The 15,845-nt window shown below is 42.0% G+C and overlaps 1 protein-coding gene across 2 annotated transcripts in view; it reads left to right on the top strand.

The window, feature by feature from the left end:
• LOC122943120 (coagulation factor XIII B chain-like) overlaps positions 1 to 7,747 on the top strand; it is a 447,010-nt gene extending 439,263 nt beyond the window's left edge. Inside the window, exon 16 of one of the 2 annotated variants that reach the window (XM_044300587.1) lies at positions 7,558 to 7,747. In XM_044300587.1, the coding sequence (XP_044156522.1) occupies positions 7,558 to 7,571 (14 nt within the window). In that variant the 3' untranslated portion in view covers positions 7,572 to 7,747. Of the gene's footprint in view, positions 1 to 7,554 lie in introns of both variants that reach the window. The other variant, XM_044300586.1, reaches the window with a different exon arrangement.
• The last annotated feature ends 8,098 nt before the right edge of the window (positions 7,748 to 15,845 follow it).

The raw sequence follows: 15,845 nt of genomic DNA, 5'->3' as shown, positions 1-15,845 counted from the left end.
AAGAAGGAATTTAATGGGAGGATACGACAGAGGAAGCCACTGCTGTCCCCAAAAAAACATTGCTGCACGTTTACAGTTTGCACAAGAGGACCTGGATGTTCCACAGCAGTACTGGCAAAATATTCTGTGGACAGATGAAACCAAAGTTGAGTTGTTTGGAAGAAACACACAACACTATGTCTGGAGAAAAAGAGGCACAGCACACCAACATCAAAACCTCATCCCAACTGTGAAGTATGGTGGTGGGGGTATCATGGTTTGGGGCTGCTTTGTTGCGTCAGGGCCTGGACGGATTGCTATCATCGAAGGAAAAATGAATTCCCAAGTTTATCAAGACATTTTGCAGGAGAACTTAAGGCCATCTGTCCACCATCTGAAGCTCAACAGAAGATGGGTGTTGCAACAGGACAACGACCCAAAGCATAGAAGTAAATCAACAACAGAATGGCTTAAAGAGAACAAAATACGCCTTCAGTAGTGGCCCAGAGTCCTGACCTCAACCCGACTGAGATGTTGTGGCATGACCTCAAGAAAGCGATTCACACCAGACATCCCAAGAATATTGCTGAACTGAAACAGTACTGTAAAGAGCAATGGTCAAGAATTACCCCTGACCGTTGTCTGATCTGCAACTACAGGAAATGTTTGGTTGAAGTTATTGATGCCAAAGGAGGTTCAACCAGTTATTAAATCCAAGGGTTCACATACTTTTTCCACCTGCACTGTGAATGTTTACATGGTGTGTTCAATAAAAACATGGTAACATTTAATTCTTTGTGTAAAATTAGTTTAAGCAGACTGTGATTGTCTACTGTTATGACTTAGATGAAGATCAGATCACATTTTATGACCAATTTGTGCAGAAATCCATATAATTCCAAAGGGTTCACATACTTTTTCTTGCAACTGTATATAGAGACCCCTAAAATAGGCTTTCATAGTATCCCAGACTGTCCCCATAGCAGCAGATCCAAAATTAAAATGGAAGAACTCTATAATCTGCTCTGTTAGAGGCTCCCCTTCATCCAGTAACTGTATCCAGAACGGGTTGAGTTTCCAAAGGAAAGGTCCGCCCCATTCCCCGCCCCTCTCCAGTTGTAACCCTATGCGGATGGGAGATAAAGAACGAACCCTCCAATGACCCAATAGGCACATCTATTCTGGACAGAGTTATGGGATGGTGAAAAGCAGGAGTACTGACGCTCCTGAGGATACTGGATTCTCCACAGATCATGGAGATCCAGTTCATGCAATAGCCTTGCCAATAAGGTTTCCACAGTATTTGTTTGGCCCATATTGATAGGATAGCATCTTGCAGTTGATGGAGATTTGAGGGATGCACATCCATGGCATGAAGCTCCCATTCCACCACATCCCAAAGATGCTCTATTGGGTTGAGATCTGGTGACTGTGGGGGCCATTTTAGTACAGTGAACTCATTTTCATGTTCAAGAAACCATTTTTCCAGTCTTCAACAGTCTAATTTTGGTGAGCTCGTACAAATTGTAGCCTCTTTTTCCTATTTGTAGTGGAGATGAGTGGTACCCGGTGGAGTCTTCTGTTGTAGCCCATCCGCCTCAAGGTTGTGCGTGTTGTGGCTTCACAAATGCTTTGCTGCATACCTCGGTTGTAACGAGTGGTTATTTCACTCAACGTTGCTCTTCTATCAGCTTGAATCAGTCGGCCCATTCTCCTCTGACCTCTAGCATCAACAAGGCATTTTTGCCCACAGGACTGCCGCATACTGGATGTTTTTCCCTTTTCACACCATTCTTTGTAAACCCTAGAAATGGTTGTGCGTGAAAATCGCAGTAACTAAGCAGATTGTGAAATACTCAGACTGGCCCGTCTGGCACCAAGAACCATGCCACGCTCAAAATTGCTTAAAGAGGACCTTTCACCTGGAAAAACAATGTGAACTAAGTATGCTGACATGTAGAGCGGCGCCTGAGGATCTCACTGCACTTACTAATATCCCCGGGGCGCCGCTCCGTTCTCCCGTTATGCCCTCTGGTATCTTTGCTCTGTAAGTTATAGTAGGCGGTGTCTGCCGTTGTCCTGTGGGTGTCTCCTTCTCCTATCGCAGCGCAGAGCTCACACCTGGGAGAAAAAACCTCCCAGGCTGTGAGCTCTGCGCTGCAATTGGCCAGCGCTGCAGCCTAGGAGAAGGAGACGCCCACAGGACAAGGGCAGACACCACCTACTATAATTTACAGAGCGAAGATACCAGAGGGCATAACGGGACAACGGAGCGGTGCCTGGGGATAATAGTAAGTGCAGTGAGATCCCCGGGCGCCGCTCTAAATGTCTGTATACTTAGTTCACATTGTCTTTCCAGGTGAAAGGTCCTCTTTAAATCACCTTTCTTTCCCATTCTGACATTCAGTTTGGAGTACATCAGATTGTCTTGACCAGGACCACAACCCTACATGCATTTAAGCAACTGCCATGTGATTGGTTGACTAGATAATCGCATTAATGAGAAATAGAACAGGTGTTCCTAATAATTTTTTAGGTGAGTGTATATGGCAATCAGAAAAAAGTGTATCATATATATAGAACAGTGTAGGCAGACATATCGGCCATCAGGATCAATGTCATTAGAGTAACATTCAAAAGGAATAGCCCTGTTAACTAAAACACTAACCTCCCTAGCATGTGTGAGACATATTATGGCTGGTTGATATTTCTGTACAGCCATATAGACTGCTTGACGTTTTGTGGCATCTCCCAGGCGGTGGTGGGCAGAACGGCACCCTGTGCACTCTTTCTATTGCAAATAGTGGAGATAGAGAATCTTGTCCAAATTTAGCTCTGAACCATTCCACAAAGAACTGAGGAGCAATAAGCCTTTCTGCCTTCTCTGGCACTCCCACCAAACGAAGGTTGTTGCGGCATGATCTGTTCTCCAAATCTTCGGTTTTGTTTATGAGAAGAATAATGTTGTGTATTACTTTGGCCAAGTCACGCTTCACAGGGGGTACTTGAGCTTCCAAAAGGCTCACCCTTTCTTCTACTCCAGCAACTCTTTCATTGACTTTTCTTATGTCTTGTCTGATAAGAGAGACACTTTCTTGCAGGGACCCTATAGATGTATTAAGGGTCATTAAGGCAGAGCTGCATTGTTGTACTGCCATGAATATGTCTTTGGTGGTGGGTTCTGGTTCGTGTGCCAGCTCAGGGAGGGGAAGCTTCAATTGGAGTGTAGATTGTGTAGCAGGCACATCAGAGACCCCCCCCCCCTTCACCTGCTCCCACGTTTACCATGCAGGATCCACCATCTTGCTTGGCGACCTCCCGCACGGTGTTGTCAGTGGGAGAGCTCACCTCCCGCCCGTCTGTCCTCCTCATTATTTTCTCCACATCCTCAGGGCCTTCCTCTGCAGTGGGAACATTGGTGAGTTCCTCCAGGCGAGCCACCACTTCCGCTGCCCTGGACGAGGCAGCTGCGCCATTTTGTTTTGCCGGTGTTGGTCCCCTCCCTTTCCTTCTTTGTTGTGTGGGTCATGCCCGAATGTGGACTCAGGGAGGCTGCCCGCACTTCTCCACCACTTCTCGGTAGAGCAAAAGACAGCAGCCGCAGGATGGCAAAGGATTTTAGCAGGTACTGCTCAGGAGCTCCGGTATGCGCATCCCCCTACATTGCTGGCCAGGCCACGCCCCCCAATGCTTTTACCCACAGATTCTACATACAGCCACACTGAAGTCCTTTGGCGACTTGATGAAAAATTCCCACACTGGCCTCTATGGAGCCATGTCCCACTTGTTGTTTCCAGACAGGTAGGCTCCTGAGTAGCAGATGGTCTACCCCGGGCACGTTTGGCTCCATATCTCACACTGCTGCCACCCTGCTGACACACTGCCACGTTTGCACCCTGCTGGCTCAATTACAGAATTAAGGCCGAGTGAAATTACTCATCTATAAAACAAGATGTAAAACCAAATAACTGAAAAAATAGAGTGCTATTTCACCCCAATTACAGAATCAAGGCGTTATAAAATGACCTACTGTGCATACAAATCAATAGGGACAACCCAATAGCAGTAGTATTAGACCTCTGTTTCACCCTAATTATATACTCAAGGCCTAATTGAATTTCTTATCTATAACGCAAGGTGTAAAACTAAATAACTGCTATTTCACCCCAATTTCAGAATCACGACATTATAGAATTACTTATGTATAAAACAATGTGGACAACCCAATAGCAGTAGTGTTAGACGACTTTTTAACCTCAATTACTGAATCAAGGACTAATAGAATTACTTATTTATAAAACAAGGTGTAAAACCAATTAACTGAAAAAATGTAGCCCCTTTTCAACCCAATTACAGAATCAAGGTGTTATAGAATATATTATCTATAATACAATGTGGACACCCCAAAAGCAGTAGAATTAGAGCGTTTTTTTCACCCCAATTACAGAATCAATGCATTTGGGAATTTCTTATCTATAACACAAAGTGGATACCCCTATAGCAGTAGTATTTGACACCATTTAGACCATTAGCACCAATTGGAGAATCAAAGTGTAATAGAATTGCTGATCTATTAACCAAGGGGGACACTGTTCAATTAGTCCCTGCACTCTCACTATGCTTTCGCTATGCTCTCCCTATAGTGTGTAAAAAGTCTCCCTATGATCTCTCAACACTGTCCACACGCCGTCTCCCTATCCAATATTTTACAATTAAAGGCTTTCTTTATCACGGTCCCTAGCGCCCGTCACATCCCTCCCTTCACTTAGTTCACAGAAAAATGGCGGAGATCGGGCAGGATCTTATAGGGTCTGGCTAGCTGCTGATTGGCTGGCTGAACTGCATAATGGGTGATCTCTTGTTCCTGGGCTTCTTATTTTCACTTTGTAACACATGTCGCCTCCATTTTGGGAAAATATTGATTCATTAGCATGAAGCGGGGGGGGGGGGGGGGTGGCTGATGCAGATTCAGTGTGAATACATTTTTCTTCTGTGCCCCTTTTCTTTCTCCTGCCCCATCTACCTTCCTCTGGTCTGCTTTCTTCCTCCATCCTTCTGAGTCCCTAAGTTTGTTTCTCTGCTTTTGTTGGCACCACAGCTTGGAAAGCAGTCACTTTGAATGTGGAAGAGCATTGTAGCTCCCTAGCCAACAGTAGTAGCAGGGCCTCGTTATTGCCATATCAATGATGCCCTGACACTAAGTGGCAAAGGAAAGCTTCCCTTGATGTATAGGGGAATGGGGAGCTGTGGACCAATGCCCAGGGCAATGGTGGGACAGAACATGGGATGTCGGAAGGTATCAGGTAGGGACAGGCATGGGATTCAGCCGACTCCCTCGGGTGCTCCAGATCCGGTTGTTAACATTAAGGCAGGATCGTAGAATTGTTATCTGGTGCTCTGGAGGCAGCAGCTGGAGATGAGCGCTTTCATTTCATAGTTTAGTTCCTTAGGTTATTTAAAAGTTGGGTGGTATGTGTGTGTAGTGTATATATGTTTATGTGTGTAGCATATATATGGTATATGTATATGTAAACATGTTTTGTGACGTCGCGTGTCCGCAGTTGAGAAGGGAACCTGCTAAAAATTCTAATCCCACCCCTGGGTAGGATGAACTCATGTATTAAAGAGGAGAGCATGGTAGGAGGAGCAATGTGTACCAAGTGAGGCTAGTGAACCCATGTGCTAGGCAGAGAGAGGTGCTACAAAGTGGACTTCAATACGAATTTCAGGGTAAATACGATTTGCCGTGAGCCAAATTTATTTGTACTTCATGGTAGTAAATCGATTTAACCTGAAATAGTGCAATTGTGCCACCATCATCATGCTTGAAGATTTTGAAGATCCCGTGCGTGGTGACAGATGACGTCACCACACCAGCTGGTGTGATAAAGTAATTTCGAGCTGCACGAGATTTCACACAAGCTCTTCGATCAAGATAGCGGGGATGTTTAATTTTACACTGTGTTATGTATCAGATGCTACAGTCCTGTATGAGAGCGGCATCTGAGGGGTACAATGACTCCCTGTCATTGCACCCACTACTTAAAAAGAAATGTACTTTGTGACAAAGTAATTTGTCACGAAACAATATTTTTTGTAAGATTTGGCGAAGCAGCCGAATTGGACTTTCAAATACTTCACTTATTTCTAGTCATCTTCAGTGTTTTAGCATATATTATTAAGGTTTATTTAATATGTATTTAACTTTTGTTAAACGCTCACTAATACCCTAATAACACTTTTTGTAATATAGTTTATTTTTTTATTTATCTTTTATTACACTTTTCCCTATTGATAAAGATGCCCTCAATTGGGGCTGATTGCGTTTACTCTGCTGCTCCAAATTAATAGTAACCCAAGGGTTTTACGTGCACGGAAGAAAATAACTATGACACAAACACTGGGGTCAAAGCAAATTCTTGTTTATTACAGGAAGTACAGCAGTTTATATAGACATCAGAGAGGCATTCCCCCTGAGGCATGTTGCATTGTTACATTGGCTGAAATATGAAATAAGAGAAGAGATAACACTTGGTATCTGCCCATTGTGCATTGTTTTACTAACTGTGGTATGTGAACTATGTAAATATCTAGCTGTAAGCGCCATCTTGTAATGGAGTTCTCTAACGGCAGAAAAAGCACATATGACGTAGCAAGGAGGTGTGCTCTCTTGGGTAGGATGGAACCTTTGTGCTCTGGAGAAGATAAGGTGTTGTCTGAGAGTTGGAGCTTTCTTAGCTGAATCAAAGAATGTAGTCCAAATTTCTATCACTACCTAAACCGTATGTTTTGCTGTGCGCTTAAAATCGACTTCTCTGTATAACGCTGACTTCTCAGCTGTGTACGGAGTTGACATTTTTATCAATGGGGCCGCAGCACTCCTGCCCGTGCCCCCTGGAGGTTTACTTAATGCTGGCATAGCACATGGATACCCTGTAACCACGTGCTATGCCAGGATTAGCTGAGATGAGCGGGCTCAGTCAGCTCTTAGCTTAGCGACACAGGCACAGGCAGGAGCACACTCCCCTCAGCTATTCCTGGTATAGCACATGGTTGCAGGGTACCCATGTGCTATGCCAGCATTTAGTAAACCTCCAACAAAATGTGCTCCTGCCCGTACTCACTGCACTGTGGCCCCATTGATAAAATGTGTACTCTGTACACCGCTGAGAAGTCAGCGGTGTCCAGAGAAGTAGATTTAAAGCGCACAGCGAAACGTGTAGTAAAAATACATTAATAGACTATATTACATAAAGTGTTATTAGGGCATTAGGGACAGGTTTACAAAAATGTATACAACAGTTTACTTACTCTTTAAACTGTGTTGCAGATTTACTAAACCGTCCAGAAGAAAAACTCTTTGTTGCTCATAGCAATCAATCCCGGCACATTGTTCATTTTTCAAGAAACTAAAGGAAATTAAATCTATGCTGTGACCAGTTACTATGGGGAAATAGACCGTTTTTCTTTTTGGCAGTTTCAGAAATCTGCCCCTATATCTTTAGTTCATGTTGTTCATAATTTATTTTGTAACATTACATACAGAATACTTATTGTATTTTCTAATTTTTTCAGAAGAATCTTCAGTGTGATTACAGCAAATGCACACAGGATGTAACATTGCCGTCTGCAAAAAAACTGGAAGAAGACTCCTGAAATGACTTCTATTAAAAAAAATTCTCAATGTATTCATTGTAATGTGGTAAAAGTCACTTGCTTTAGTAAAATCTGTGTGTCACCAGGCAAAAAATAAAACTATAAAAATCTGTCAGATATTTTTTTTTTTACATCTTTATTCAATAATAAAGAATAGATACAGTCCTGCTCACAACTCCTTAGACATGTATTTCTCTAGTGCACGGAAAACTTCAGGGGCAAAAAGAAATGTGGAAAACAATATCCAGCACTGCAACGGGAATCATTAATAGACTTCTTTATTCTATCAAATAAAACATTTAGCATGGGGGTAGCGAGGTATGCTTCTAACCGCCATTCACATACACAGGAGCTCATTAATTACCAGGTGTGGGAGGGACTTACAACTTACACTCAATATTTACATGGCCATCTGGAAGGAGCGTTATCTGTATAATGCCAACAATCCTCCATTAAGTGGATGGGATGGTATGTAGATGACCTGTTGATCATCTTCAGAGGATCACCCTATGATTTTTACTGTTTTGTGCAGTATATAAATAACGACTCTATGAATTTACAGTTCATTGGCAACTTAGGGGGGAGTTTTTTGGATATTGAGATTAGTGTGGTTAATAATGAAATTATAGTAGCATTATACCGCAAAAAATGGGAAATACTACGCTACTAGCCACACCATGCCATCTTTACTCAGTTGTCCAAGGAATCTCTCCAAAAGTTTTTTCAGAGGAATATGAAAACCTAAAGAAGTATCTGGAGGGCATGGGATATTCAAATTCACTAGAGATGAGCAAATGGACGTTGACAAAGTGGAATTTGATCCAAATTTCAAGAAAAATTTGATTAGTACAAAAGTCGAATTTACTCACACTTCATGGTAATGATTCAGATTTTTTTCTAAAATGGCTGCTGCTCATGTTAGAAAGAGGAAGTATGAAGCCCGGGAATGAGGTATAACCCACAATGCCATGCAGATAGCCAGTCAGCAGATAGCCAGCCCCTGTGATGTCACAGCATTATAAAATGTCTCCTCCTGCCCAGTCTCCACCATTTTCCAGTGAACTTAGTGCAGGGAGAGAAATACAGGCACTAGGGACAGTGATCAGGAAATCCTTTATTCACAAAAAATAACTATTGAACAATTCAGTGAAAGATTATTGATAGTGTAGGGATATAATAGGGATGCAGTATCCACACTATAGGGAGAGAGCAGAGGTCAACTGAACAGTGTAATGCCTGGCTAAAAGGAGCTATCCTCTTCCACCGTGCTGCACTAATGGGGGATCCGTACTACTAATTTTAGGTTGTTTGCATTATTTGATATTTCAGTAATTCCAATAATTCTTGATTCTGTTATTGGGGTGAAACTGTAGTCTGAACCTACAGAATTTTGGGGGTTCACTTTTTTTTATTATATGCAATTCAATTGGTTAATGCTGGATTGTTTAATTGGGGTGTAATTGTGGCTGGATGCTACACATTTTAGGTTGCTCAAGTTGTATTATACATAAGCATATCCGTCAATCCCTAATTGTGAAATTGTGGCCTGATACCGCAAGTATATATATATACGGAAAAGGACAGCACTTCCAGTAGAAAAAGTTGTGGTTTATTAGGCCACAGTGGCACAGTGAAGCGACGTTTCGGATCAAAACACAGAGCCTTTCTCAGGCATCAAACATAAGTGTAACACAAGGTATAAGTAGACATACATGATTAGGGGGTGGAGCAATTAATCAATATTATCATTACAATAAAAAGTGTGAAAAATGAATAATGTTCAAGGGGGTTCAATATCCCAATGATGGGCACTACCGTGTCAATCGTGCTTTCAAGCACCGCCCCATACACGCCTCCTGACAACCATGGGATATATTCTACTACTTGTAAAGATATCTGTCGAAGCTCAACCTGGGCCAAAGCACCAATAAAACCATAACAAGATAATGCTGGACTGGCATGGGATAACAATGTTTATCCATATAGTATGCTAGCATCTTCTCCATATTGTTCCTCTTCTTGTATCAAAAATTCTATAAAAGAGAGAGAATGAGATCATGAGAAAGATCTTATATGAACACTTATGTCTAACAACCATCACCCACTACAGGACTATAGCAGAACAGAAAATACAAATGGACATTATGGGGTAAACCACCCCTTACGAATATACCCCTAAGTTATAGTCTATGTTCAGACCATTAGGTCTCAAGGTGTTAAGTGTATTTATCCAAAACAATTCCTTCTTTTTTAGTAGCAAGATTCTATTACCTCCATGTCTAGGCAGGTGGATATGTTCAATAATCCAACATTTTAGTTGTTTCTCAGAATGATTCTTCTCTACAAAGTGTTTGGGAATGGGTAGATCCTGGCGTTTTTTCCTATTAGTGGATCGGTGATTGTTTAAACGGGTTTTGAGATCAGTAGATGTCTCTCCCACATATAACAATCTGCAGGGGCAACTTAATACATAAATCACAAAGTTAGAATTATATGTGAGGTAAAAAGAGATAGGGTACCTCACATCCTTCACTGGATGTATAAAAGTCTTGCCCTTGCAGATGTGTTTACAATTGACACAGCTGAGACATGGGAAGCATCTCATGCTCTGCTGTGTCAATGTACTCTGTACTAATCCAGGACCAATGTCCGCTCTCACCAGCTGATCCCGCAAGTTCTTGGATCTTCGATAGGAGAATAGAGGGGGAGATCTGAATTCAGGAATTTGATTTAGACAACCTCCCAAAATGCCCCAATGTTTCCTAATAACACGATTGATCTCACGACTGTGTTCGGTATATCGTGTAATAAAAGGAATCCTATTGTGGGAACCCTTTGTCTCCTTTCTCTTCAGTGTATCTCGTCTATCAATGTCTTGGACCTTATCAATTTGAGACTGCAGTAACTTATGAGGATAACCCCTTTGTTTAAACTTCTAAACCATGACCTCAAGCGTGTCATCCAGAACATCAGGGTTAGAGACGATCCTTTTGGCCCTCAGGAATTGAGAGAAAGGATGATGCTTCACCATATTACGTGGATGACCACTCTCAAAATGCAGGAGGGTATTCTTATCAGTCGGTTTGGTAAATATACAAGTATGCATTTGTCCCTCCTGGCATCTGACAGTGGTGTCAAAGAATTGGATCTCAGTGTCTGAATGTACAAGGGTAAATTGTAACTCCTTGTTAATAGAGATGTCCCAAATAGTTCGCCATACATAGCTTATTCGAGTTTGCCGCGGCAGGCGAACATATGCGATGGTCGGTCCGCCCCAATTCGTCATCATTGAGTAAACTTTGACCCTGTACATCACAGTCGGCAGACACATTCCAGCCAATCAGCAGCAGACCCTCCCTCCCAGACCCTCCCACCTCCTGGACAGCATCCATTTTAGATTCATTTGAAAGCTGCATTCTTAGTGAGAGGAGGGACAGTGTAGCTGCTGCTGATTTAATAGGGAAATCAATAGCTAGGCCAGTGTATTCAGTGTCCACTACAGTCCTGAAAGACTCATCTGATCTCTGCTGTAAGGACAGCACCCCAAAAAGCCCTTTTTAGAGCTAGAACATCAGTCTGTTTTTTGTTTTTTTTCTGTGTAATCTAATTGCAGTTGCCTGCCTGCCAGCGTGTGTGTCTCAGGCTCAGAGAGTATACTTTGCCCACTTGCCCAGTGCCACCACTCATATCTGGTGTCACAATAGCTTGCATTTAAAAAAAAAAAAAACTTTTTTGACTGTGAAATAAGAGCAGTCAGTTTCCTTCACGCATGTGCGTTTCAGGGCCTGCCAGGGCACAGTGTCACACCAGTGCAACTCATATCTGGTGTAACAGTAGTGTACATTTAATAAAACTAGAAATCTGACTGTGCAATAAGAGCAGTCAGTTGCCTGCCCTTCACACGTGTGTATTTCAGGGCCTGCCAGGGCACAGTGTCACACCAGTGCAACTCATATCTGGTGTAACAGTAGTGTTCATTTAAAAAGAAAATTAAATTTGACTGTGAAAAATAATAGCAGTCAGTTGCCTGCCCTTCACACGCGTGTGTTTCAGGGCCTGCCAGGGCACAGTGTCACACCAGTGCAACTCATATCTGGTGTAACAGTAGTGTTCATTGAAGAAAACTAGAAATTTGACTGGGAAATAAGAGCAGTCAGTTGCCTGCCCTTTACACGTGTGCGTTTCAGGCCTTGCCAGGGCACAGTGTCACACCAGTGCAACTCATATCTGGTGTAACAGTAGTGTTCATTGACGAAAACTAGAAATTTGACTGGGAAATAAGAGCAGTCAGTTGCCTGCCCTTTACACGTGTGCATTTCAGGCCTTGCCAGGGCACAGTGTTACACCAGTGCAACTCATATCTGGTATAACAGTAGTGTTCATTTGAAAAAAAATTAAATTTGACTGTGAAATAATAGCAGTCAGTTGCCTGCCCTTCACACGTGTGCGTTTCAGGGCCTGCCAGGGCACAGTGTCACACCAGTGCAACTCATATCTGATATAACAGTAGTGTTTATTTAAAAAAACTAGAAATTTGACTGTGAAATAAGAGCAGTCAGAAATTTGACTGTAATAGATTGAATAGCAGTTAGTTGTCTGCAAGCGTGTGTGTCAGGCCTACAGCGTCTACTCTGCCAACTTCTGCCAGTGCACAGTGCCACTCATATCTGGTGTCACTGTAGCTTATAACCTTTTTACCACTAATTGACTACGGCTTCCGCTCGGAACCTTGAAGCACCAGCCTCCTCCAGTTTAGCTTCGGGCACCTCTCAAATTACCACTCGCCTGCCTGCGCCACCACCAACACTAGCACCTCAGCCGCTTCACTTGATCTGTCAGAGGAGTTATTTACACATCAGTTGGAAGAAATTAGTGATGTACAACCATTATTGCCAGAGGATGTAGATAACAGGGATATATCTCATTCAGGTAGCATTACACACTTGGACGTATGGTGTGATGATGATGATGTTGTACCGGCTGCTGCTTCCTTTGCTGAGTTGTCAGATAAAAGTGAAGCGGTTGATGATGATGATGTGTCCGTGGATGTCACGTGGGTGCCCGCTAGAAGATGTTGTGCTTTTTAAAGTTTAAACAGTTATACTTACTTATTTTAGTTATAATGGGTATTCATTGCCTTTAAGAGCAATGTTGATTTATATTCACTGTTTTGTATGAAGTTTCATGTAGGCCAAAGTAAGTCCATGAGAAGATTACTATACTGTTCAAAACTAGTGTTATTGTAACAATATATTATACATTTAGAAAGTTAGAAGAAACGCCGCACCTGCAGATTCTGAGACTTTATTGTTTTTTCTATCTGAACATGAATTCCAAAGTGTGAGAATGATCTAGATGTTCCTCAAAGTATATATTCATGTATCAAAGTTTGTCCCTCAGCCCTGAGACAAGGCCCCAGATGTCAGAGGTGTGAAGTAGTGAAAATATTAGGCATGTATGAGTTAACCCTTAATGGTATGATGCATATTGCTTATACAACAGTGCCATCTAGATATAAGCGGTTAATACTACATCAGTAGCAAAATTGCATTCTGGGTAGTATTATGACGCCATGCTCCTTATCAATGCACACACCCCTCCAACAATGATTGGAAAGTTCCAAACTCGGAGGGCGTGTTCATCTGATAAGTTTTGGGTTAAGAAACCAGTTACCAGAAAAAAAAAAAAAAAGAAAAACATTTGGATTATAGATCTCTGGAGAATCATTGGGATTATCGGGAAAAACTCTTGAGAGCTGGCTGCCCCAAGACTCTGCACATCACTTGACCCTTGGGTAATGTATATTTTGTTTTATGTAGTATTGATCTAAATTAATTGGCTTGATACTTAGCCAGATACCCGCTCATTTGCGGACGTGTTACGTTAGTTGCTACATCCGTATTTTCTCTGATTTCAGTTATGATGCATATAACTGAAACAAGGGGATAATATTGGAGAAACTCTTTGTTGGGAATCTTTGAACTCCCTAGTTTGATATCAAGCCAATAATTTATACGTTTTGTTGCAATACTACCATTATCTGAAAGATTGGTCATCGTTTTTGGGCGGAGCAAGGGCTCGTATCTGTCATCTTCTTGATTGAGTTTTCCGCATAATCCATTGATTGTATATCTCTCACAGATTTAAAGCGGTATTGCATAATATTCTTGTGTTGGTTGAGTAGTGTTTTGTTGGTATCATATAGTGGTGAATTCTGGGTACTGCATATCATTGTATATTATTGAAATTTAGGTTGATTCATTTTTGTTTGTATTGTAACCTATTGTATAATAAACCATTTATATTTTTGCATAGACGCTTGTACCCTGTTTTACTGATTGCACAAAATAATCAGGTTCTTGATTGAACTCTTTAAGATGTTTATGTCCATCTAACTGGGTCAATATAGTTTGCATAATTTTTCTTTTGACCCGATAATTTTTTTAAAAATATTTATATAAAGCATTTGCTTTATATACCCGACATAAAATGGAGGCCCCGGTAGCGAGATCGAGTTAATTCTTTGATTATTTGTGCAAATAGTAAACCGTTCCATACGTTTCTTGTCTACCCAGATTATTCATAGATCTGTGTATAACTTTATTGTAAGAAAATGAGTGCAGCCGGTAGTGAAGCCGGTTGTGATGTTGCAACAGGAGATTGTCCATCTAGCCCGGAGCAGTTAATCCATAACGTTGTTGAATATGTAAATTCACATTTAGATTTGGATCATGATGTGGCTGCATTGATAAGTGAGTTGCAGGCAGAAGCCAAGAGAGAATGTGTGGATGTGTGGACGCCACTTGGCACAGTCAGGAGACAACTTATCTTGATGTGCTTAAAAATACCGCAGGTAAAAACCAACACCTCTTAAAGATGTTGCCATCAATTTTGTATGCATTATTAGAGGTCAGCATTTTCTCAGAGAGTAGACATATGCATATAACGAAAATGAAAGCATATATATCCCATATGGAAGAAAGATTAGAATCTGCAAATGCATCGATCGAGTACTTAAAATGTGAGCTCGATCACAGCCATGCTGCCTATCACAAATTAAAAAGTGAGGCAGAGGAGCTGCACATCCGTTATAGCAGTCTGCAGCAAACAAATGAACTAAGCCAAACTGTAGCTGATGTTCAAGGTGATAAGTCTGATCATGAGGGATATCCAGACCCCCCAATTCTCACTCCCCAAAATACAGATATGTCGTCATCACATGCTCTTAAAGCGCAATCCATCCGAGACCTTAAGCCCCCTGAGGGTGATGGCATGATTACACAGGAGGTCTTAACCCATTTCAGTCAGGCGTGTCAAGCTGTAACCGCCTTACTAGGCGCTAGCGACGCAAAAGGCCGCAGAAGTGCACCTCCACGTCCTCTTCTAGAGAGGAATGTTAGGGTTAAGTTACCTGTGCCATGTGGGTCTGATGGAAGTGAGCGGAGCGTGAGTGATTGTGACAGTGATGTGGGAAAGCGTGTGATCCATTCCCTACCACGCAGGCATAAGATTGCCCATCAGGGGGATGAGAGTTTCAGACGACCAACATATGCTGAGGTGGTCTCTAGAAAGAAAAATACTCAGTGTTCAGAAAAGGATCAGAACTCCTCGAGTATCATTAAGTTTCTAAATGTCACTGTGCCCAAATTCTCTAAAAAGGGTTCTCCTATAATTGCCAATCACTTAGAACTGTACCAGTCCACCATGGATTCTTTACAATTGTATTCTGATGCGGACAGGATCAGATTCCTACCATGGGCATTTGATGGTAAATATCGCCACTACTTTATTTCATTTAGGGAGAGGGGAATTCAGGATTGGCAGGATGTTTTGCATGAGGTCAAATTAGAATTTGGACCTTACCGTACTGTGACTGCTGCAAAACGTGATATCTATAAACTCACATGTAGACCCAATCAGAGTCCCCGGGAATTCCTCCCCATCCTTAAAAATGCCTATGGGTTGGCGTATAGATCCCCAAAATGGGAGTCTGAGGAGTTCAAACAGCTGTTTTATGATGCAATGCCCATGCAAATTAAACTTAGCTTGGCCAGAGACCTTGATCTCAAAGCTCCCTTGGACAGGTTGGTGATGGCTGCCACCTCACTGTATAACATCAGTGAATGCCATGCTACAGGTGAGAGGAGATATAAAAAGTCCCCGGAACAAAGCATAGCAGAAGCTAAGGTAAACCCTAGCTTCAAATTTGA

This window comes from Bufo gargarizans, chromosome 7 (genome assembly GCF_014858855.1).
Source record: "Bufo gargarizans isolate SCDJY-AF-19 chromosome 7, ASM1485885v1, whole genome shotgun sequence".
NCBI classification, from domain to species: Eukaryota; Metazoa; Chordata; class Amphibia; order Anura; family Bufonidae; genus Bufo; species Bufo gargarizans.
Note: the sequence above shows the minus strand (reverse complement) of the source record. Positions and strands in the feature narration are given on the sequence as shown.